General features: G+C 44.4%; 2 protein-coding genes across 2 annotated transcripts in view; both read right to left on the bottom strand.

Annotated features, from left to right (window-relative positions):
- Positions 1–657: 657 nt before the first annotated feature.
- RpS13 (ribosomal protein S13) lies at positions 658–8,759 on the bottom strand. The gene is made up of 3 exons (XM_050189239.3): positions 8,657–8,759; positions 6,932–7,142; positions 658–953 (listed from the first exon to the last, which is right to left on the bottom strand). The coding sequence occupies exons 2-3, from the start codon at positions 7,115–7,117 to the stop codon at positions 684–686; spliced, it is 456 nt and encodes a 151-aa protein (XP_050045196.1). The 5' UTR covers positions 7,118–7,142; positions 8,657–8,759; the 3' UTR covers positions 658–683.
- A 2,054-nt stretch (positions 8,760–10,813) lies between these two features.
- Cbp80 (Nuclear cap-binding protein subunit 1) overlaps positions 10,814–24,772 on the bottom strand; it is a 123,134-nt gene continuing 109,175 nt past the window's right edge. The window contains exons 22-24 of the mRNA XM_050189232.3: positions 23,089–23,199; positions 16,972–17,085; positions 10,814–10,958 (exon numbers count right to left, since the gene is read on the bottom strand). Of these exons, the coding sequence (XP_050045189.2) occupies positions 10,845–10,958; positions 16,972–17,085; positions 23,089–23,199 (339 nt within the window). The 3' untranslated portion in view covers positions 10,814–10,844. The remainder of the gene's footprint in view (positions 10,959–16,971; positions 17,086–23,088; positions 23,200–24,772) is intronic.

Consider the following 24,772-nt stretch of genomic DNA (forward strand, 5'->3'; position numbering starts at 1 on the left):
ACATTGTCAGCTCCCGAGTGGAAGCTTATCATTATCATTGAAAAGGAAGGTGTACAATCAGTGCATTTTACCGGTGCTGACATATGGGGCAGAAACTAGGAGACTGACAATAAAGCACGAGAACAAGGACCACGCAAAGAGTGATATGGGTATAGCCGTTCTGTTAATTGAAATTAAGAGAAAAAAATGGAACTGGACAGGTCGTGTAATGCGCAGGTTAGATAACTGGTGGACGATAAGGGTTACAGAACGGTTGCCAAGAGAAGGGAAGCGCTGTCGAGGATGGCAGAAGACTCGGTGGGGCGATGAAATTAGGAAATTCGCGGATGCTAGTTTGGATCGGTTGGTGCAGGACAGAAGTATTTGGAGATCACAGGGAGAGGCCTTCCTCCTGCAGTGGACATAAAATAGGCTGATGATGATGATGATGGAGGCTAACTTCAACATTGGTGTCCACCAGGAACTATGTTCAGTGGGCAGAGAGCAGGCGTAGTGCAACTTAGTGGGAAGAGCTCACACTGAATTCTTTTGTTGTAGCTAATTATATGTACTCTTTTTGTGGCCCATAATATGACATCAAATGTGTGTAATATTAGCCTCCATGAGCAAATCCACGGTGCACAAGGACAATTGACAATAACGACACAAAGACTGGCATGAAGGCGTATGGCTTTAATGGCATCTCAGGCGACGAGGGCTGAGGCTGTGGATGACTCGTACCTCCAGGTGGGAGCCAGGATACGCTTGGCCTTGTAGTAGCGCACCAGCCTGTGGATGCGGCTCTCGACCAAGATGAGACGGAACTTGGAGTCACGGTCCTTGCGGTTGCGTTCAAGGTGCTTGCGGATGGCCACCGCCTTCTTGATCAGTGAGTACAGGTCCTCGGGAAGGTCAGGGGCCAGGCCCTTGCCCTTCAGGATGCGCAGGATCTTGTTGCCTGTCACCCAGCGCACCTGTAGTTGCCAGGGCAAAAGCAATGCACGGTGAATCCATTTTGCCTTGTTTGCTGTCACCAATACATTTACAATCATGGGAAGCTTATGCCATTCTGGAAATTTCACTGCAGTCAAATTCCACTAATCTGCTCTCCTTTGCGCCAGTCACAGCATATGTGACCCCCACTGGAGCCACTCGGAGAAGACGGTAGAACTTGAAAGAATCCAGAATAAAAGTGCAGTTTTCACAAGACACTCCGCTGTCACAAAATGGAACAGCCTCTTTCTAATGGACATCATCATCATAGGCCTCTTATAGATGAGCAAGTCAGTCCTATAAATTGCTTCAGCTAATTTCCAAGTTCCAATAACATAGAAAAGTTGTGTCAAATGAGCTGACTCACTGATCCTCAGCTGTGCTCTAGCAAGAGCTGCAAAACAGTGTTGCACATTAACGAAGTATGCATACCTGCCAGCTCTTCCAAATTTTTCATTGAGTTTATGAATTCAGGATCGCTCTACGATTTAATGAATGTTGCATGAAGTTTTACGAAAAAAGAAGCTTCTGAACGTATTGGGGCAGGGAAATACTGCAAAAGAGAAATTGTTATGTTACCTGCATTGCCTTCTTGTGGCAGAACAAGTTATCATATGCCGTAGAGATATTTGCATGGAATAAGTGAGTGAGCAAGAGGGAAAGCTAGAAGAGGAAAGGAAGGGAGATTAACCATACAAGTGTTCGGTTTGCTACCCTACACTAAAGGCAAGGAAAAGAGCAAGCAGAAAGAGGAAAAGAATGTACACTGCGTACACACGGGAGGATGCAGAGGTTTGTAAACAAACACCAAGATCGGTGCATTTCAAGAACTGTACTAGTGCACGAACAGCTTCTGGCGCCAGCAACGGATGTATCGGCGATGGTCTGATTATCTCTGACTTGGAAAACTGCCTGCAGTTCAGCCGGTTTAGTTTTCGGGAGGCAAAGAGGCACTGGATGCTGTACCAAGAAGAGGAACACAAGTGCTCAATGGTTTCCTCGTACCTTCAGGAGTCGCACGTTGAGCTCTCAGCCATTCCAATAAAGTGTTTGTAAACGCCACCCATAGCCATAAGTGGTACAGCAATGTTGCTTCTGAGTCGCTGAAAAAGTTATTGCGATCAAAAAAATGTGCGAGGTTTGTTACTGCATACCTGCCAACCTGCAGATTTGGAAATTCGTAAGACTATCGCGACGAGGGGGAGAGGGGAGCACTTCTTTCTTTTTTTAAAGGGATTTACCTTTTGCGACAAGCTTACTCACGTTTTCACAACCACAAATGAAATCCGTGTCTTGAGGTTTATTATTATTAATATTGGAGAGTAAAGAGCGGAAGCTCTACTGGGGCACAATTTATTTTTGCAATGATTTTGCTGTTGCCGACTTTGCCTGCTTCAGAAACTTATCCGTGTAGGTTTACTCAAAGCAAGTACCATTCTGGTGCCCCTTGACCATCAGCAGACTTTCAAGTGTTTTCTCACACAGAGATGAGCGAAACTCCATTTGAGTTTTGTTCACAGTGCTGGAATATTCTCTCACATTCAGCATTGCTGTGGGGAATGGAGAGAATACCCAGCATAACCATTGAAATTCTGTGCAACCTGAGCGATCCGTCGACACTTCGAACTCTTACTAATTACGACCACTGCACATCGCACCTTGGCTCATTCAATATGTCGGCTAGAACCTGATATGCTTTCAAGTTGGCAAACTCGACTTCAAGTGCGTCTATTGCTTCTTTTTTTTATTCTCCACTCTGCTGGGGTAGGATAGCAGGGAACGCCAAAATAAAATGATGTACGCTGTTGAATGAAGCAGTTTCCAAAACTTGTACTTGAGCTACTTCAGCCATCTTAAGATTGACGTCTTCTAGTGGTGTGGCAAATGTAATCGCATGCTGCCGTTAAGTACAGACGTACAGCAGAGAAGAACTGCTCTCTCTCAATGCAGCTCAGTGTCACCCACAGAGTAGGTTGTGCTGCCAATGACTGTCTTCATCGCCTTTCTGGTTTTCTGTAGCTCCATAGTTAACTTCCAGCAATTAATGACATGCCTTGACAACACCAGGGCGCTCAAATCTAGTCAGGAGATCCTCATAAAGGCTGTTCAAGAGGCCCCTCAGTATATGAATCTGAGGAGCCTATGCCTGGAAGAAGGCAGTTTTCCTTCCCGAAAAGCAGTATAACATTCTGGAGAAAAAGACAGCATGCCCTGTTTAGCTCCGATGACAAAAAATAAAACAGGCGCTCCTCACGGGTCACGTGGCTGGCTTCCCCATAATCCTTGGTATGAAGATTTAGTTTTTTTGCTTGAGGTCCAGAATGAGCTCCTTTCTTCTTTAGCAAGAGGTCATCACCGTTGGGTGCTTTTTTCCCCCAAAGCCTGTAGCAGTCTTGTGAAATGTGTAGCAGACATTGGGGTCAGTGCAGGGTTCTTGAGGGTTTGTGAGGAAGTCTTCGAAATTTGGAAATTCGGTATGACTCCAAAAACAAGCTCTGCTTGTTGCACTGCTTTCTTCAACTTAACAAAAAGTTATTTTTTTTAAGAACCAAATAGAAGTGGACAAGTAGCATCTTCTTCCATCTCATAATGCAATGCAACATTCTTTTTAATATCCCTGGCTGAGTAGTCATCATCATCGTCAGCCTGTTTTATGTCCACTGCAGGATGAAGGCCTCTCCCTGGGATCTCCAATTACCCCTGTCATGCGCCCGCGAATTTCCTAATTTCATCACTCCACCCAATCTTTCGTCATCCTCGATTGCATTTTCCTTCTCTTGGTACCCATTCTGTAACCCTAACGGTCCAACGGTTATTTAACCGGCGCATTACATGACCTGCCCAGCTCCATTTTTTCCTCTTGATGTCAATCAGAACATTGTCTATACCCGTTTGCTCTCTGATCCAAACTGCTCTCTTTCTGTCTCTAAACGTTATGCCTAGCAATCTTTGTTCCATCGCTCTTTGCACGGTCCTTCACTTGTTCTCAAGCTTCTTTGTCAGTCTCCAAGTCTCTGCCCCATATGTCAGCACTGGTAAAATGCACTGATTGTACTTTCCTTTTCAATGATAATGGTAAGCTTCCAGTCAGGAGCTGGCAATGTCTGCCGTATGCGATCCAATCCATTTTTATTCTGTGAATTTCCTTCTCATGATCTGGCTGAGTAGTAGCGAGGCAATTATAATGAGTTGCGAAGTTATCGGGCTAGAACTACAAGTTCTCCCACTTAATTTAATGCAAATGCCAGTCAATTTAATTGTGCCACTCAATTTAACCCAAGCACCACTGAATTTATTTCACATGTCAGCAAAATTAACCCAAACATCAGTTAATTTAATCGAAGCATAATGCAATTCAATGACCTTTGAAATTCAAGGCAACAAATTTTGTAAAATATTAGGGCTTAATACCTTCAAAATAAAAGGGCAAAGCTTTTGCAAGACAATTGTATGCCCCGTAGCTGTCTTCAAGATGTGACCAATGACATCTTTCGAAGTTTTTCTTCTTTATTATGAGAGTGACATAGCAGACGGCACGCCAGCACGAGTTTGTCAGCATGAAATCGTGGTCATGGCCATTGTGGGGCTGCTTGACTGTCACGCGTCCCCTGATATGTTGTTTTCCCCGCATGTCGCACATCTCCTGTAATCCGGCTTCTCCGCGTGGCTTGGTACTGGCGGCGGTCGGTTGGGCTGCAGCGCATTATGAGAGATGGCGCTACTAGTTCCACCTAACAGTAGAGTTGGTCGGGCACGTCGGGCTTTTCCTCTTTGGCTCGGGGTTGGCAAGAGTGCGCCGATCCATGCTTCTGCGAGACCGTCTCGCGAGGCCTAGCCCAGAATGGACGAACCCGATCGTTCGAATGTGCCACCATTCCCGTGACCATATGCACGGACGACCAGGTGTTGGTGTCCTGCATGGGGCGAACATATGCTCGCTATGCGGCCACAGTGAGTCTGATTTCCGCAATTTGTCGCACGCCCATCGGCATGTTTTGTGGATGGCAACTCGGCTATCAGGCATCAGTCTATGAAAGGTACAATAAATGCACTTGTGATTTGCACTACTGTGTTGTCGTTCCTTTGCCCTGAGAGCACGGGTGAGAACCCCACACTATCAAACAAAACATTCATGAGAGAAAATAGGGGGAAGGTGGGAGACGGAAATGCAAGACGATGAGCAAAACGAGAACAAAGTGAAAGCGGGTGCCAACATTTCTACAAGTAGACTTGTCTTTTTCAAGGCCTTGAAAAAGTTCACTTGTCAAAACTAATATTAATGAGCGATTCACTGATAATCACTAGGAACTGGTAGGCTTCAGTCCCTAGTGAATATGATTCACTATTTTGCTGCGATACCCACAGCCTCCAATAAGACGCCTTGTCATTCATACCATTCAACTGCTCATGAAATTAGCAATTAACTGCATGATACAGCTGATAGGTACAAGTCACTAGTGGTCACAACTAAAATACAATAAGCACTTCAGTATTCTTGCTATTTTACACACCATAATGTCATTTAAATCACATGAAATGTCATAAAACGACTGAGTCCACTGTGTCTACAAGGAACTCATATGCTCAAATCACTAGTGAATATTAATCACCTATTTTACTGTCACAGTGGTAGCTTTCATTCGTGAACGCCAATCAAGCTGTAACAAAATGAGTACTTTTTTCTTAACATTGCTCAATGATAACACTATGTCATTAGTGATCACTAGTAATGCACTCAGTGCAATGTTTTACTTTCATACAGAATAGCATCATGGATATTAAATGAAAATTCATTCATATGGCAATTCAATAGGTATATAATATAATCACTAGGAGATGCTTAGTCAATTGCTTAGTCCCCCTTAGTCACTAGTGATGGCGAATCGCGTTCAGTACGACAGTCGCAGCCATCATTTGTGCACATCGTAATCAATGGAACTGTCAATAAATGAGCATTTTATTTTGTTAACATTGCTAATTGATAAGGCAGTCATTACTGATCACTAGTGACAAGCTCAGTTCGGTGTTCTTGTACTTGTATGCAGCATAGGTCATGAACTGAATTGAGTGGCGCTTGGATTAAATTGAGCAGGAAAACCTGTAGAATGTCTCGGTAAAGTCTCCAATTGTGTCCTAGATTAACCATAATTTCTTGCACGCTCAAACTCTGTTCTCGATAGTATTGATGCCTGAGCCGTTTTCGAGTATTAATCATCACTTTAGCTTGATTTAATATTTGCACTTAGTGTGTGATGGGTAAAGTGCGAGAGGAGAATGCAGTGTTTGGAAAGAAGGAAGGTGACAGCAAAGTGTTGCTTCCCCCATCATGCAGTGACGAATTGCCTTGTACGACTGTACCGCGTTGTTTATATTATCTGTAGCTGATGCTGCGACTTGCATAGTGTACTCCATTAATGTTAGCTGTCGCGGTCAAACATTTGATTGTTAGTTGCCAATGTCCATCTTTTTCCCGTTTTGTGTATGTCATCGTGAACAAACAGCTTCATCCTCTTAGGGGCTCTGAGGCTCTGCCTCGGTGACCCAGACCGAAACTAAAAGGAACTTGCATTGTAGTGTCCCTTCAAGTGGGCATCAACTATAGCAGCTATATTAGATAATACGCCACATCGCCTCCCACATTCCCCCTTGAGGAACAGTAATTCTGAAAGTTCAAATTTAAATTCAAGTTTAAGCATTATTAGAATAGAAAAGAAGAATAAAAGAAGAACGTGTTGGTGGTGTGCTAATGCAACCTTTCTTTTTTTTTCACATTTTAATTATGGTAAAGCTGGAAGGGTGCTTTCAGTGAAAGTAGTTGACGATGAGGGTGCACATGGTCTGGCCAAACATCAAGTGCTCCACAAGTACGAAGCCACAAGACAGTGTTGTGTTGTTGGTACTGTGTGTTGTCCCTACAGCGCCACTTGGTTTCCCAAGGTAATAAGGGGCGTGCACGCACCTGAGCCACACCGTGAGAATCCCTAAGGATGACACCAATCTGCGAAGGTGTTAGGCCCTTCTTGGCCAGCTTGTAGATGTGCTCCTTGACATCATCAGGGGTGAGCTTGAGCCACGTGGGCACGCTCCGCCGGTATGGCAGTGCCGACTGGGAGATACCTTTGCCACTACAGTGCATACGCCCCATCTCGAATGCCTTGTGCTACGCAACCCTGCAAATCAGAGCATGTGAATGTAAAGCATGCCACAACAAAACATAACTGGCGCTGGGCATCAGGTCTGCTATAGAGCACTTAGAAAACGTACACAAGATTAAACAGGGAATGTTATTTGCATGCAGTGCAAATTGTGGGGATGGAAACAGCACATTACTCAAGACATGGGCCAGAATTAACTAAATTTCTGCTCTTCTCAGGATACATTCAACATGAAATTAAAATAATAATTAAGCCGCCAACAAAGAGACAGCCAATACGGTACTGCACGCTTTCAACTGACGTCACTCCCATAAAGCCTGGGAAAACAGGGGGATGGCAGGACATAGAAATTCAAGACGATGAGCCAAACGAGAACAACGCGTGAAAGCAGGAGGCAACGTTTCGACAAGTGGACTTGTCTTCTTCAAGGCTTTTTCCAGTCTTCTTCTCATAAAGCCTGTTTCACATGGGGCGCTTTTGCTTGCGATTTCGCACCTGCGAATTCTGTGGAATCTTTCGTTCCGACGTTAGCAGTGAACTTCCTCTACCAAATCGCTCGTGCAAGGTGGACGGGGAACCAATAACATGTCACGGTGACCTGCCAACTTGCTTTTTGTATTATAGACTAATGAGAGCAAACACGAAAAAGCTTCACGAAAACAGTTTATAGTATGCTTCACTTCGTTTTTAACGAACTGCATAAGCCAACGGCAACAATACAGGCTAACTAAGTGCATGCAAACGCGATAATCGCTGTCAGTGCGGTTGGTGCATGTGAAACTGGATTGCGAAGTCAGCATATGCGAACGTAGTAGTGCAAGATCGCTTTATGAATACAGCTGAAAGACAATGCGAATACGCAGCAGTTCATTTTCGTCGTATTCCAGCTGCAGCAGCTAGGGAAGGAAGTTTTACCATTAAATGCAAACATAGACTAGAGGTAACAGCACGCGTAACAGCACGCCTTTTCTTTATAATGTATCCTACTAGCAGATCTATGACAGAACGAGACGTCCCGAGGAGTCTGAGGAACCTTTTTGCGAAATGATAGCTCCTGTACCGTAAAAATGGATCCAATAGCGGCAGCGCAGAACCCAGATTAGTTGTAGTTGCAAAGCGGACTATGTGACTAGCATTTGATCACTTCATAACATCCAAGTTCGGTAAACGTGAGAATTAGGGTTAGCGCCAAGCGGCACATCCAATCTAGCGAAAGCACATCCCTATCTTCAGTCAGGCAAAATACTAGCCAATGCACTCCTGCTCAGTAGTCGCTTCGTGTACGCAGGCTAACGTTATAGGGTACACAAATAAAACTTCATAACCGCTCACAACCGCTAAAGACATGTTGGAAAAAGAAGCCAGGCCGACCTCACCGCCTAGGCCTATGCGACATTCCGCCGATCAATTAACAAGAACTAATATGTAATATTTGTCGACAAATTGGCCCACTGCAATGACAACATACTTTGCCCAGTGATTTTTTTCAAGCAAATGACAATATACACGCAATTTAAATGAATACTTACAGCGTCCGATAGCACGCGTGTCGCACACGCGAAGGAGTCGGTGAAAAAGAGACGTTGCCAGACTCGCCGACTGGCCTACAGAGGAATACCTAAAAGTAGCCAAAAAGTGTTTGCACAATGCCAAGGCTCTTTTACTACACAAGTCTAAATTATTACTTCAATTTAAGAAAATAAAAGTTAATCAGTAATTGTTATTGCATAGCTTGCGTGAATATATTTGTATGTATGATAATTTTTAAAGTTTTCGTACATTTGATCACAGGCCGTTTCCCAAGGTCGCGTGGAATATCCGAAACATAGAGTTTCCTACAATAATTATCGTATGAAACTCTATGATCCAAACCTCCAAATGTTCCAAAACTCTATGGTTCCAAACTGCTGGCGTTTCGGTTGCAGTTTCAGTTTCTGTGGGCTGTAGAACCACTTCATGGATGGATGGATGAAAAAACCACGACCTACTGAACCAGTAGGTCGTGGGAAAAACTTTATTGAGAGTCATACGTGATTATCGCACAACGGGCCGCTCCCACGTTCTTATTTTATATGTGAATTTAAGATTGCACATAGCACGTTCTGAGTATACTCAAGACAAATCGTAACGCGCCCCACAAGAAACAGCAGAGAACCGATCTCGAAGCCTGCGCTCTCGCACCCAGCGAGTTACGTCCCGATGTCGGCGCTTGATAAACACGTAGTGCCTCCATTTGGTTTTCTGATTTTTTTTTTTTACTACCGTGGGCAAGCCATAACGCTACATAACGCGACACCCTGTCACATATATGTGTGTGTGTGTGTGTGTTCCAAGGAGGATATATATCCTCCTTGGTGTGTTCAATGTATAAACGACGAAACATGTGGCTACATTTGCATACGACTTGTACGCAACTCACCTTCACGTATTGTAGGGATTTCATTGAGCGCAGTTAATTTGCATTGCTAAACTATGCTTTTATAAAAGAAATGTTCCAATTTATTGCCTCCTGCATTTTATCCCACAGATATTACACTCGGCAAATACTTCAGAAGTAGCTGTCACATGCCCGTGTAACGAGCAACTGTTCTATGTCATGCAAACATTACATTTGTACGCCACTTTACCCTTTTTTATACTTCTTGCAAAGAGGCACTGCCATGCTGTAACACAAGTTATACGCGTCGTGTAGCGTAGTCTCACTCCACCCTGGCCGTGACTGTGACAAACACAGCAATAGTTCAGCCCTTTATGAATATTCGAAATCTCTAGTACAAATTTCACACCAATGTTGTGAGCCAAATGAAACAGATTTGAGAATTTGATATTAAATGTATTAATATATTTTATCATGCTTGAACATCGGAGTCTACGTTCCTGTATAGGGCGTCTGTGTCCTCGGCGTAGCCGAGCGAAAGCGGAGTGCAGTGGGGGATGAAAGACTGAAATTTTGCATTAGGGAGTATCACAAATGTCGGCGAGTTTTTTATACAAGAAACTAGCTTGGTTTCTCCTTTGTGAGGGATGCTATCTATTTTGCTTAATTTGTTTTTGTATTTTTACATTCTTTTGTAATTATTTAGTGTGACCTGCATATTTATTTGCTGTTTCTTCTCGCACTCTATTCCTTAGAGTTTATTTTAGTCATTGTGGCCTGTCATCTTGCTGTTTCTTTCCTTCCTTTCTTATCGTCTTCCTTTTCTATCCTCGCCTTACTAAAGATTAGATGGCCTATGTGCCACTCTCGGTGGCAATTGCCAGCCTGCTCCTTCCCTATCTCGCTCTCTGTGCTTTGCATGGGTTTTAATATCAAATAGTAATAAATAGTAATAAATAAATAAATAGTGAATAGTAATGACATATTGAAAGCTGCCTGTCGTGCACATGGTTAAATCATTTGGTCTACTGGTAAATTAAGTGCCCATAAGAATCAATTCATTAAGTGCAGTGACTGACCTTTCACTATATCTAACTTACAAACTGCCCCCAGATGAATGTACTTCCAAATATCTCTGCATGTATGCTTGTAACCCTTGCATGTTACCTCAAGCATTTTCACAAAACTGCTAACGTTATGTAAAAAAACAAAGAAGAACTGTGGTGCCAGCGTAATGCATAATTGTGCCTTGTGTAGTATGTGCCCTGTGTAGCACAGGGCACAGCCAAAAGAAAACAAGCACATGATGCAACTGTGAAGATGGTTCTTTAATGGCTTATTTATGCACGTAATGCTGCGAACTGCTGGAACACCTCCAGCACATGAGGGTCGATGTCGCTGGTGAACAAAAGCGATTCCAATGTGCTCACATATTTGAAGACATGTTCATGGTGCTGCAACGAAAGGTGGAACATAAGATTAACAATTTGTTGCCCATACTCTTACTCACCAACTCCGTGCACTGCAGCAAAACACACCGAGTCAGGGCAGTCAACCAATGAAGGCAACCAGATGGGTTATTTCATTGTCTGCCTCTCATCAACCATCGCATGACGCTGACTGAATGGAACCTTCACGAAAGAATCAGTGGCAAAATATGTGCAAGGCTCCTCCTTTTACAGAAGATGCAACTAGATCTCGCCACTGATTCGCTAACACGAGCCACACAGAGTTCAGGAGACTTTGTAGAGAATTTGACTGCCATTGATCCAAGTCACATTTTATGGTTAGACTGCACTTGAAAGTGGCAAATAACACTCATGCAACTTTAGCACTTCCTTTAGTTTGAACATAGCATTATTCGAACCGACCTCACAAGCCATGATGGGGTTTGAATTAATGAGAGTCAAGTTATAGTGTACTAAATATGACGTCAAAGCAAAGAACACACATTTCCATATGCCTTTATCATCATTATTTTTTCACTTATCTTTATCTTATTTCAGCCTCCACTTAAAGGTCTAGACAATTGTAGGAACCAAAAGCAAGTAGAAATAGTAATATTACAGAGAAAACCTCGAAGTAAATATTGTGAAGCTGCACAAGTTAATGACAAACTGCAACTAAGTTTGACCTTGGCTTAATTTGTCATAAACTAGTAATATATGCCATTGAACCAATCTTGAAAAAGCTGCATGGCTGGCAATCACATAGTTTTCTTGTTGGCAGTCTTTAAACAGCACCTAAGCAAACGATGCATAGACGCAAACAACGCTTATTATGTAAGTACCAGCAGGCTACCTTCGAGATGATTTAGCGCACCATGGGCACCGAGCACTGAGGCTGGCTTGTGTCGCCATGCAGCTGGAGCTACTTCACCAAAAGAGATCAAATGGACACGCGGTTGTATCAGTGTCTCGGTGGCACAAAGGCTCATCACAGCACCCCGTAGTATTTATGCTATACAGTAGACTCAGCTACACACAACTGCATTGCACATAGCGCAACATTTGCTATGTGAATGACAGGACTGTAGTACGCTTGTACTCTGTAGCAAGTAGGTGACGCCCCTGTAGTACACGGGGTGGATTGTGACATACTCGTGTGCTCTAGTCTGGCCGTGCTACATGCTGCAGACTGGCTTTGTCCTGCACCAGCTTGACCAATGACAGCAGCCAAATTCAGAACGTGCATTTTGAAGTACTATCAATAGCTGATGAGAGGATTTTAACTCTAGTGGCCCCTCACAACACTAAGAACTCTCGTGCATTTGCTCTGATGTCAGAGTTTGCTGATGCAGCCAGCTGGACCCTTTTTCTGTGCTCCCATGCGATGTCTGTCATGGTTTCAGCTGAGGCAACCACCGCTGGCTGCATTCCTTTTGTTTTTGTGACAAAAGGCGAAACACAGATCAACATTCAGACGTATTTTAAAGTTATTCTAAAGCTTTATATGCTGCCCTCAACCCTGTCTCATTTTGATGGGTAGTGTTGGACTTTGCAGCAGGAAGGCGCCCCAGCACAACAGTCGAAGAGTAAATCAACACCACAAGCAGTGGTGTTGTGCTCTGACTCTAGACTTCATTCCAGCTGAAGAGTGGCCAGTGAACTACCCTGACCCAGACCCGGTGGACTTTTGTGTTAGGCTATTCTTGAAAAGGAGGCCCGTACCCTTCAGTACAGCAGCATGGCGACCCTGAAAGCATCGCTGGAGCGAGCATGGAGAACATTCCCTTGGGGATACCTTGCAGGCCGTTAATGAAGTGTACCCAGAACGTTCAAAGGCGGAGACCGAAGACATTGAATAATATGTTTTGTGTTGCATTCCTAATGTAAGGGGTAAATACTCTACAAAAAATTTCACACACTTTTTATTCCCAAACAAATTATTAGACCTAAGCCTTGTGACAATATTTATGGCGCACCTTGTACCATTCTGTACCGTTCTCTTGGTGCAGTGGGCTAAATTTTGTACCATTTGTAAAGCACAACTATAATGCTCTGGAGCACTTGTATTATATGTAATTTACTGCAAAGGCTGTAATTAATCCCCATACTTTGTACTTTGCCTACATTACCCATAACATTTTCCTTATTTTCACAAAACATCAAGGAGGTATACCTTGTTTAATTTACCAAATACACCACAGAAACAGACTATAAAACTCATATAACACATTAAGATTTGAAGAAAGTGAGGGTTGAGTACCTATTTTCAAAGCTCATAATTACACCAGAAACTCTAAAATTTCGCCACACATTACACTTAACCTGCTCCCTGTTTTCACCACATATAAACTCGGTGTACTAGGGTTCTCTTGGAACACTAGAAAACATAGCCGGTAACTGCCAGATAATGCCTTTGAGCACTTATTTAAGGAGTTTTTCGCAGGTAATTAATTGACACTCTCGAAACACTGCCCACACATCACACATAATATGCCCCTCATTTGCCCAGAATGTCAACTTTGTTGCACAACGAGTTCTTTCAGAACATTGGCCAAACTTCCTGCATGGTTAGTAAAATACACTTGGGAAGCTTTCAGCACATGTAACCCATAACATAGCCCCATTTTCTGCAAATATAGAATTGCTAATCGCTTTGCTTCTTTCGGGCCGCGAGGAAACTTTGTGAGAGTTTTAATAATGCCTCTACACAGACAAAAAAAGCGAAGGTTTCGTAATCGTCATTTAGCCCTTATTTAACAAAACACTATTTTTTTTGCAGGCATGTGATGAATAGGTGAAATATGATTATGGCGTATGTATCCTTGTAAAAGCATGCCAGCAATTGATTGCTCTACCCAAGCGTCTCATGCGGAGTAAATATTCCACAGAGTTACATGCGACATAAGCATGTCACTTATCACAAGCCCCGTTAAAAGGAAATGAACAAGGCAATCAAACGGAGGAAAGGTAGGGTGTCTACACTCCCTGAAGTCCCATACAACATCAATCATATGGTGGCTATTGGCAAGTACTGCTAAACGCCACTGCTCATTGGTAAAATAGGTCTAAGAATCTTCAAGGGACACTAAAGGCAAATATTAAATCAAGCTAAAGTGCTAGACTATTGCTCAAAAATGTCTGACGAGTCAATATTGTCCAGGTCAGAGCTTCAGAAAGCAAGGAATGTAAATTACGGACACGATTTGAGACTTTACAGGGACATTCTATTAGTACTAGGTCGATGGTGTAATAACGTCTCATTAACAACGCGTCACTAGTACTCAATTACTGATAATAAAGAAATATCCTTTCATTGCATTACAGTACAAAAAAAAAAATGCTACTGGTCCACTTTCATTGAATTCTCAGGTAAAAAACTCTTACGTTACCTTGACAACAACACAGATGGTCAAAAAGTTTCATTTTCGCTCGTCCCCTTGTTGCCTGCGCCATCACGATTTTATAGTTTTGATATTGAGTAGTACTGCACTGGTTTTGTTGGCTTGCGACTCATACTAACTGCAAGCAGCAGAAAATGTTGTGTCATGTTGTTTCCTACTGCTTTCTGGTCACACTTTTGTGTTTTACACAAGAAGACTGTAGCAACAGCTTTTGGGTGCTGTTTTACTGACCAAAGACAGTAAAGGGCGGTGATGAAATATGCAGCATCACATCACCTCGCTCGTGGCAGGCGATTGTCTTTTCTTGGCATGAAACAAGCACTGTGAGGTTTCTGGAATGGTACTATACCAGTCCACATTGACTTAATATTTGCCGTTAGTGTCCTTTCAATAAGAGGCAGAACACCTGCCTCCTGAAAATCCAGTGTCTCTGTCAGGGTGTCAACCAAGTTGACATGTACAAATTCCCTGAGTTTTCCAGGTTTTCCCTGAGTGCCTTCGCAAAATTTCCTGAGTGACATTGAACTTTGTATTATGTCAAGATGGGCTGACACCATGTCACCCGATGCTGCCACTCTAATAAGCATGTCAAAAACAAAAAAAAATTATTTAATTCAGTTTGAATAGTAAGGAGTAGCGTTTATTTTATTCAAAAAGAAAACAGAAGGTAGGGCTTAGTAAAATGCACAGCGAATAAAACATCTTCGAAAAAAAGAAAATGATAACGCCCATTACAAATTGAGTCAAACATTTTCAGATACAAATAAAAAGAGGTGCATACAGAAGCAAATATTTTCAACTATGAGCTATTTCTATCAACTGATAGCAAGCTCATTGGTTTGAGGCCCGAACTTTGTCATAATTGAGATTCTCTCTCAGCAGCTGGATAGCCAACGTCAACTGTCCTGACACACTCGCAGCCCGCACACAATGCCTCAGTGTTGTGTCTCACCCCTTTAAAGTTTATTTTGGTTTGGATGAGGGACACCTGCATCCAAGCGTCAGCCAACACTTTGTTTTTTCAGCTCAAGCTCCTTCAGAGAAGCGGTGGCACACTTTCTTTGTCGCTCATCCCCCAATGCGTCGGTCCTTCCTATTCTCGCCCTCCTTCCGGCATGCATTCACTCCGGGGACCATATGAAGCATCCTCTTGGACAGTTATAAAGTCAACGTCCGATTTTTCGGACTCCGTCGAGGGCGCGAAAACGTCTGAAAAATCGGGCAATCAGGAAAAATGAATGCATGCCTTTTACTGCCCCCAAGGGACTCAAATCGCAGTAGGCACGTCCAAAGAAAGCTCTGAATGACTGCCAGTAAACTTATTAGGTATATAGGTGCTCGTAATGTGACAGGAGACCGCGTGTGCACGCAAGTATAATACATACTGTGTCCAGTGACAATTGTATCTTCCTGCGCTTAAGCTTCACCGCAATACTACGCGCATGCTTCACCGCGTCACATTTCTGTATTGAGGCAAAGCTGACTGTCAGACACTGGCATTGTGCAACACGTTGTGCTTTTATAGCTTCGAAGCCAATCGCGAGGATTACAAAGACAGAATTGGTGTTATTGCTGACAACGGCGAAGTCTTTTAAAGGAAACCATAGCACCGAACGGCAAGAAGCTTAATAGCGAACGTCGAAGCAGCTAGGCTTAGCATTCCTGCGGTGTTCGCTACGGCTGCAAGCGGATCTGCGTGCGAGAGCGCCGGTTCGAGGCGGCGAGCCAATCAAACGAAATGGCAGCAGCAGAGGCTTTGATTAATGCCGTTTCGGACCTGCAAGCCGTTTCGGACCTGCGATCATAGCAAAAAGTCCTGAAAATCGGATGGCGAAGGGTTCTTGTGTCCGAAATTTCAGACATTTCTATACACTGATTCTATGGGGTATGTGGTGGTGCCGTGAAACCGTCCGAATTATAGGGCATGTCCCAAAAATCGAGCATCCGGAAAATCTGTCGTTGACTGTACACTGGCAACTCTTCCAGCCGACGACACAGCGTCAAAGACGATTCTTTACAATCCCTCTCTGTTACTTAAAGCCAGCATTAGCGCGACTTTCGTTCCCTTTCAATAAAATTACAGCGAATTTTCCCTGATAGAAGCACAAATTCCCTGAGTTTTCCCTGAGTATTTCCGGACTATTCAGAATCCCTGAGAATTCATGGTTTTCCCAATTTTCCCAGTTGGTAGACACGTTGCCTGTGTGGGAAGACTAATCCTCCATGGTCATGCACACAGCAGTTCTACATTTCAACCCTACAAGCAGTCTTTTGCTCTTCAATTAACGCTGGGCAGTCTAACAAATGATGTAGCACGTCCCCATAATAGTGGCAAAACTAACACATTGGTGAGGCTGAAAGTCCGATCTCGTGTCGCATACCAGAATTTGCACCGACAGCCTACAGATACGGTGTAGTAGTGATGCTTCTGATGAGCTGAGTCCCTTGGTTACACATGACAGGTAAGGTAGGGACCAATTCTCATACCTGACTACAGCACTCATACCTACTACATACCTACCATCATACCTACTACAGTCATGCATGTAGTACAAACCATGGGTCCTAATTTCTGCAAGGAGCTTGGAACAAATAACTTTCGCTTTGAGTAACTCTACCTGGAAAAATACTTCTTGCAGGCGACCCAGCGTCCAACGAAACCAATATGTCTGGAAATTCGTGCCTTCAACTTCACACTGGCCGATGTGCTCGGTCAAAGTCATGATGAATCTCTGCAAGAATGGTAATAATGTTTATTTTCAATGTCATGTGGAAACCACAACTGATTACAGTACAGTTGGTGTTTCAGCAAAGGTTTAGGCAAATCTTAAAAACATTCAATGACACCTACCTTATTCGTGCTGATGGACATCAGAAATAGTACAACAGTCACTGAGTAGCTATTTAATGTCTTAAAACTCATTAAACAAACCAATAATTCCCTTGGGACATAAAGTGCAATTGCAGAATTGAAGTTGGTCTGTGCTCAAGGCATGTCCTCTCAGTATGAATCTGACACTACCACTAGTTTGGAGATATTCACCTACAGAATCTGCCACGAAATAGTGTTGCAGGAGGAAAGCTAAATAAACAACATAGTGCTAAGTCGAACCTCGTTGCAAATGACGTAGTTGAAGGTGAAGCCGCAATTTGAATTGAATGATGTTTTATTATTAATATACGAGATACAGCACAAGGAAATATTATACAGGAGAAGGTCCCGAGTTCAAAGACTATAATGGGACCTCTTTCATTATATCCATTACTTCGTTATATTGACTACTGGCCTTTAATGCAGTATAGGCCCAATGGTGTGTGCGAATTTACACATGCAAAGACGACTGCGGCTCAGCAGCCCGCTGATTTGCTACGCAGCCGCGTATATGGTGGAATTTCAATAAAACATTAGCAAGAAACTATCCCGCAACTTTTTAACAACCGGACATGACAGCCTTTACGATAGCCTCTTTCTGTTCCAATGTGATGGTCTTTTGCTCTTGCTTTCCACTTGCCTCACTCGTATTGTTGTGAAACCGGTGAAACCGGTGAAACAGCAACGTGGCCGAAGAGAACAGCTAGCTTTCTACGATGTGAATGAAGTAAATCAAGCAGCACGCAGCTCATGCACAACATGGCATGCCGAATCCATGGCTTTCGAAGATACCGTAAAAACCGGAATATAGGACGAACTTTTTTTGAAAAAACTATTGTGAAAAGTCGACCCTCGTCTTATATACCGGACATTGGCGGAAAAACTAAGGAGGTCTTGCAACAATGGGCGGATGAAGTAAAGAAGCGCCTTCTCCATCGCCATCAGCAGCAGCGTGTCGTGGCGACATTACTACAGTGTACTAGAATAGGGGCAGTGTGTTCAGGAAGCGCTCGCCGCTGAGGCGCTTCATGTAGATAGCACGAGATGGCGCCGTAGGAACATGGGCGGTACGGAACGTACGGCGCAGCGCCAGCGCTGCATGTTGATATTTTGATAATCATTTTCTGTCGCAGTCAAATAGACGTGCAAATGCTCGGCGGATGCTAAGATGCATCCCCGAAACTCACTTCATATAATAAATGAATTATATGTGCACTCCTAGCGCATTTCAACGCCCATTAGACGGATTTATTAGCCTGACAGCAAAGGTTTTGCAGACACCGAAGTAGTGGCGTAAAACCGTTAAATTTGTTTTGAGCCACGCTGCCACGTAACCAGAAATTATTCGGACGGAAAGCTCGGCTGGCAATAATGCCGTAGTGAAGGACATCGAAGTGATTATAACCAACTCGAATTCCAGGCGCACACATTTTCTTTTGCGGTTCGCATTCATAAAAAAGTGGCCGCGGCATCCGCGACCAAACGTCAAGCGCTTAGTTCCTCAGCCGCTGTTGTATAGGAGAAGGCAAAACAATATGTATGTACATAGCCCAAAGCCAAAGAGCTTAGCTGCTTGGCATTTACCTTCTTTCGCGATAAACATTTGTCCCTCGTTCTTTCATTCTGTTTCGCAAGCCCCCTGCAACTACATTTGAACAGTTTATTCGTGATTTTTTTTATTTATATCATGAAGTGCTCATGAAGTAAAAGTGATCATGAAGTAAACGGGATCTCTGCAAAACTACACACAGTATGTCAAAACACAGAAAAACAGTGCGAGTACATTCCATCCGAAACAATGGAGACCTACAGCAGAATTAATATGTGCAAATGAATTCCTTAATTCATTTCTTATTTTATATTTAAAAAATTTGCTTTTTGAATGGACCAGAAAAAGTGCATTCAGATAAAAAAGACAAGGGTCAGCATACATATGTTGCACCAGCCAACTTTAATGTGCAATTTCTTTTTTCGTCCTGCTTCTCTTCACTGATTGAGACCTTTAACATAAGAGTGCAGCCTTGTTAGGACATAAAAACGCTCAACTGCTGATGTGAAATCATCAGCATGTAATTTGCAGCCTATGGCATAGCCCATTAAATTTAAAGCTTTCACTAGAATCATGACATCAACTATGCTGTCGCTGCAAAGCTCCTCCTTGCTGAAGAAGGTTGTAAATATATTCCCTCAAGTTTCTTTGGTGCTTCAAAAAGCAACTTGGGGGGATACAGCAATCCTCCCCTCTCATAAATTTGTGAATTTTGAGACTGCTACTGACACTAGAGTTCTGCAAAAGAAGAGAGTGGCAGTCCTCACATTTGTTGCGAGTAAAATATTTCTGCGCGGCATACCCTGCCATATATAATGGATGAGGCGATCATCGCTCCTTTTCTCCACATAAGCCCGGTGCTCTGCCGGAGTACTGTTTAGCCCTGATCTACCCTACAGTGTTAGATTTCCAGCTTCAACTAACTCATCAAGTCACGCAACGTCTCCTTCCTTGTCAGATTTATCAGATGAGTGAAGTAGCGATACCAAATCTTTACTGACCTCTGTGTTCCCTGTTTGCATTGCCTTCGCCAAGTTATAAAAAGACAGGCAATTCACAACAATAAAAAATTGAGATGGCGTTGGGTGATTGTTGGATCCGCACGACTACCTCACAAGAAGTTCTAGAACTTATATTGGCTTAGTCTAGATGTCAATAGGTATTTAAAACCCTCCCCTTCCAAGTATTCTAACGGAGCCAAAGTGTTGCACATGTCACACGGAGCCCATCTGCCGCCGACTGGCTCAAGAAGCTGCAAAGTCCTTTTGGATTGGAAAGCATATTTAGCGCCAGCGAACACGCACAGAAGGGAGACGACACCACAATGCACTAACTTCAGCAACTTCATTTTCAGGAAACACCCAGCTATTTAACCCATGCACAGTTAAATAGGCGGGTGTTTCCTGAAAATCAAATTGTTGAAGTTAGTGCATTGTGGTGTCGTCTCTCTTCAGTCCTCGTTTGCAGGCGCTAAATATGCTTTCCAAGTCAGTTTACTAACACGCCCAACAAATGTCAATCCTTTTGCATGTGACTCCCAACGAGACAATCTCGAGGAATTCCTTCAGAGTCCTTCTGAGCAAGCACGCTGCAACCGGCTGCAACACACGGAGAACGCGTTCGTACAGCCCGTGCGACTGCAGCGCCGCCGCATACATCCGGGACCTGTCTACGCTCCCGGCTTCAAAGCAGTGCGCGGCGTGCTCCGCTGTGTGAACACACTGCCCCTATTCTAGTACAGTGTAACATTACCGCCAATTTGCATTTACATTGTCACAAAGTCACATTGGTTAAAGGCTGCTTTTTCACATTTCGTTTCAAAATGAGCGGAAGCCGATGAAAGGTCACCGTCGCCTTCATTCAAGAAAAAGGCGATTGAGTGCGCGGAAGTTCATGGCAACCTCGCGGCACAGCGCGAATTTGGAGTATCCGAAAAGAGCATTCGGTACTGGCGGAGACAGAAGCAGCAAACCAACAGAAAACATCATTTCGTGGGCGGACCGCAGCGGACCGCAAAACTGGAAGACAAGGTTGAGGAGTTCGTCCGGGAGCTGCGTGCAAGATCGCTGCCTGTGACAGCCGAATGCATCCGTTTGAAAGCGGTAGAGATTGCACACGCCTTTGGAAGCTGCGCAGCGAGAAGCACTCGTCATACGACTCTAGTTCGGGCAACTCTAATCAAACGCGTTGCTCTGATTCGGAGTAGCGCTTGCGCACTTCGTGCCCTTCTGCGTACTGTACACCTGGCCAATTTTTAACAGTATCGCGTGACCATCGACCCGCATGTTTGTCAGCACCTTCATGTCACGGCACGGAGCGGCAAAATAGCGAAAGTAAGTGCACACATACACATGCGCGCATCTTGTTTGTTTCGCCGCTCAGCGCCGTTAATAAGGTGCTGACAAGCCCGCGGGTCGATGGTCGTGCGATACTGTTAAAAATTGGCCGGGTGCACATGCGAGCAGCATCTAAATAAATACTGTCACTATTGTGCATGAGTCGCATTTGTTTCAAGGTAAGGGTGTCTTTCGGTACTTTTGCCATTGAAAAAGATTTTTTTCATTTTTAGAATTCGTTAGTTGGGGGATCAACCTCGATCGATCGATCGGACTCCCGGTTTTACTCCCGTAAAACCGGGAGTCCGGTTTTCACGGTAGTTTCACTTTTGCAAGATTTTGCAAACCTTTCGAAGCAAACGATTGACAGGGCTTGGCACAGCACCAGAAACACTAGGTCTTTTTTTTTTTACCTACACTTCATGCAGGCTTGCGCAGGCTAGTGTGGTGCCAGGCAGAGGCTATTATGTCATGCACTGCACTTGGATGACTGGGCTACAGCCAATCAGAGCAGACTGTGTATCCTCTTCTGCATAAGCAGACAAAAAGCTGACTTTGCACTTAGTGGGTGCATATATGCCCTTGCCTGAAACTATAACCCAATATACAAGTTTCCTTTCAGCAACAAATATAGACCAACTGCAGCTAAATACAGAACATCGTGAATTCACAGTGCACGAAGAATTCTCTATGGATATAGCGGAGTCTGAAACAGCCCGCACCATCTGTGAGTAAGATAATAAGCACACGAAAAGCACCTGACTTCGCACTTAGTGGGTGCATATATGCCCTTGCCTGACACTGAAACCTAGTATACGAGTTTCCTTTCAGCAACAAATATAGACCAACTGCAGCTAAATACAGTACATTGTGAATGCACAGTGCACGAAGAATTCTTATGGATATAATATAGCGCGGAGTCTGAAACAGCCTGCACCATATGTATGTAAGATAATTTTGTCTTCTTGGAGAATTAGCTCACCTCCCTCTGTGACCGTTTCTGACACACGATCACACAGCAGCACATCGCTGCTCGTCCCTGCAATGAACCTTCACTATAGTCACCACATTAGTGCCGACATCAGAGACAAAATGGCGCCAGGCATTTGCGATGCAAGCCTGTTTGTTGTCTGCAACCTACACATTGAAACTGCGGTGCAGAAAGTGTAGTTTTCATGCTACACTACTGCTATAAAGAATGCCTTCGTATAGGTGGGCAGAGCTACACTTTTTCTACAGCAGTTAAAGAAATTGCAACTTCCTACACTACCTACAGTTGTGTAGCCAGTGTAGGCAAAAAAAAAAGTTGCCCTACTGTCAACCGCATACGTGGACACATTCGGCCTGTGAAAGTGAAACTTTCTGATCCACCGCTCTCGCGTGTCCTGGCGGCTGCTGTGGCCCCGCTGTGTGAGTGCACCGGCTTGGCTTGGCCATCTCGTACCGCTTTTACGCAATCTTGGAGGTTGCACCTAACTATGTCAGGCAGCGCGGTGCGCTGCAGTGTGAGGGAGAAGTGGAGGCACTGGCGCGGTGCAGCTAGGCATGGCCTCCTAGACTGCAATGCCAGAAGGTGTGCCTAACTCTACCAGCTACGTGCTGCAGAAAGACAGAGGTGCGATAAGATAGGAGAGAAATGCTGCATTGTGTTTGCCTAGTGCAAACAGCCTGTGCTGAAACAGATTCCATTTGCATCGTGTTCAAAAGTTTTCTAAAACCAGATATCGCTGCGGCCACCAGTTCCAGTTTCGCCTATGCTAGCTTGTTGCAACATTAGAGGCAACTGTGATCTCGAATGTAAGTTGCTGAGTTCTGACAGAACACTAATGGCCTGCCGAGTTCCAACTCAACTCTACAGGCCACATCCACTTTTTCTTCGTTGAGCAGCCATAACAGTATACACACAGAACTTGCTTACTACAAGTAAAAAGGATGCACACAACTCCAACAGAGAAAAAGAAACTCGGCCCCACCATACCTGAAATATGATGAGAAAGAGGTTCTTGAGGTCACTTTGAGTCGCTTCAAGCTTCTCTTCCATCCTCTCGACCATATCGTCCGTGGGATGGTCCTTATCGGCTGAGTCACCCTGCATGTGATGTACACAAATATTTCCCTTCAGGCACATCAGCAGTGTAGGTCAACTTTTTGTATGTTGGACAATACATACTTCATTTCATATATAGCAGGCAATGCTGTGGAAGCTACACAACAGTGTGGTCATGAAAGTCTGGCTCCGCATGTTTTGCAGAGTAATTGGTTTTGATCTGAGACACTTTCTACGGAACAAATACTTCATATATTACAACTACAACTTGCAGATGCAAGGTTATACATGTTTTGAAGTGCAGTTGATTTTGATATGAGACAGTTTCTACTGAAAAACTACTTCCTATACAGTGCAGTCCACTTATAACGATACCACATATAACGATATATCGGTTATAACGATGGGTCGACATGAGAGTGTCATTTTATGCATTAGGTCTATGGGGAAAAAAACCATTTATAACGATCGGTTATTCACCGCATATCGGATATAACGATCAAAATTTTGCAGTCTCGACGGCGTTTTCCGTGCCAAATAATCGTAACGTTTGCGTTGCTTAGTTCCCTGAAACGAACGATGTCGAGACGAGGCGATGTTTACCTCCGTAAGTTCGTATCTGCCGCCATTACCGCGCAGCGCGTCTCGCCCCGCCCGCGCACGAGTAGGCGCAGCCAACGTTGGCGCAGCGCGCCACAAGATGGCGCTAGCTGCTTCATGCGCGCGCGTCGGCCACAGTCGCTCCGATAGAGAGAGAAAGAAAAAAAGAAGCGACAAGCAAAGCGGCGCGGTGGCGCCCGTCCCGCGTCTCTCTCGCGATAGCAAGCTGACGCCACCGAAGCAGCGTGCTACCAACGGTTCAACCCAGTTCGAAGATGGCGCCGACAAAGCGCAAAGCTGTGTCGCTTGACACGAAGATGGATATTTTGCAGGACTCTCGATGCGGCTTCAAGGTGAGCGCCCTCGTGAAGAAGTATGAGCTCGTCCAGTTAACGATTTCAACCATCTTGAAAACCGGGAGCACCGCGATTGTGAAGGCAGGAGCTATCAGCGGCCATTCCGATCAGCGGAAAAGGGGTTAGAGACCCTTTGTACGCCGATGTTGAAGAGGCGCTTTACCAGTGGTTCATCACCAATTGTTTCAAGAAGGCGGGCTTTGTGCGTAAGGACGAACTTCCCCAACCCGCTGAGACCGACCCGGTGGAAGTCGCTGACATAACCGAGCTCTGGGAGCTCGTTCCTACTGGTGACACAGGTGGTGTGTCGAAGGAGGAGTTTTTGACTGCAGACAGTGCTGCCTCGTTCTGCGATGAGGTCACCGACGAGGCGATCGCCGAAGATGTGCTGTCTCGACAGACGTAAAGTTGTGCGACGGTGGCGACGGCATCAGCGACAGTGACGAGATCGACTGTGGCTCCTTGACCCCGACCACGATGTCCACGCAAAGTGCACTGTCGTCGATCGACTCCTTAATTGATTTTATGCATGCTAAAGGATTGCCGCCAGTGTTCGCGCAGCAGCTGGAATCCATGCACACCGCGGTTGTGAAGCTGAAGCTGCCGCAAAAGCAAGTGCAGATTTCGGACCATTTCGGCGCGCCTAATCCTTGACACGG

The sequence above is a fragment of the Dermacentor andersoni genome, chromosome 2 (assembly GCF_023375885.2).
Source record: "Dermacentor andersoni chromosome 2, qqDerAnde1_hic_scaffold, whole genome shotgun sequence".
Lineage (NCBI taxonomy): Eukaryota > Metazoa > Arthropoda > Arachnida > Ixodida > Ixodidae > Dermacentor > Dermacentor andersoni.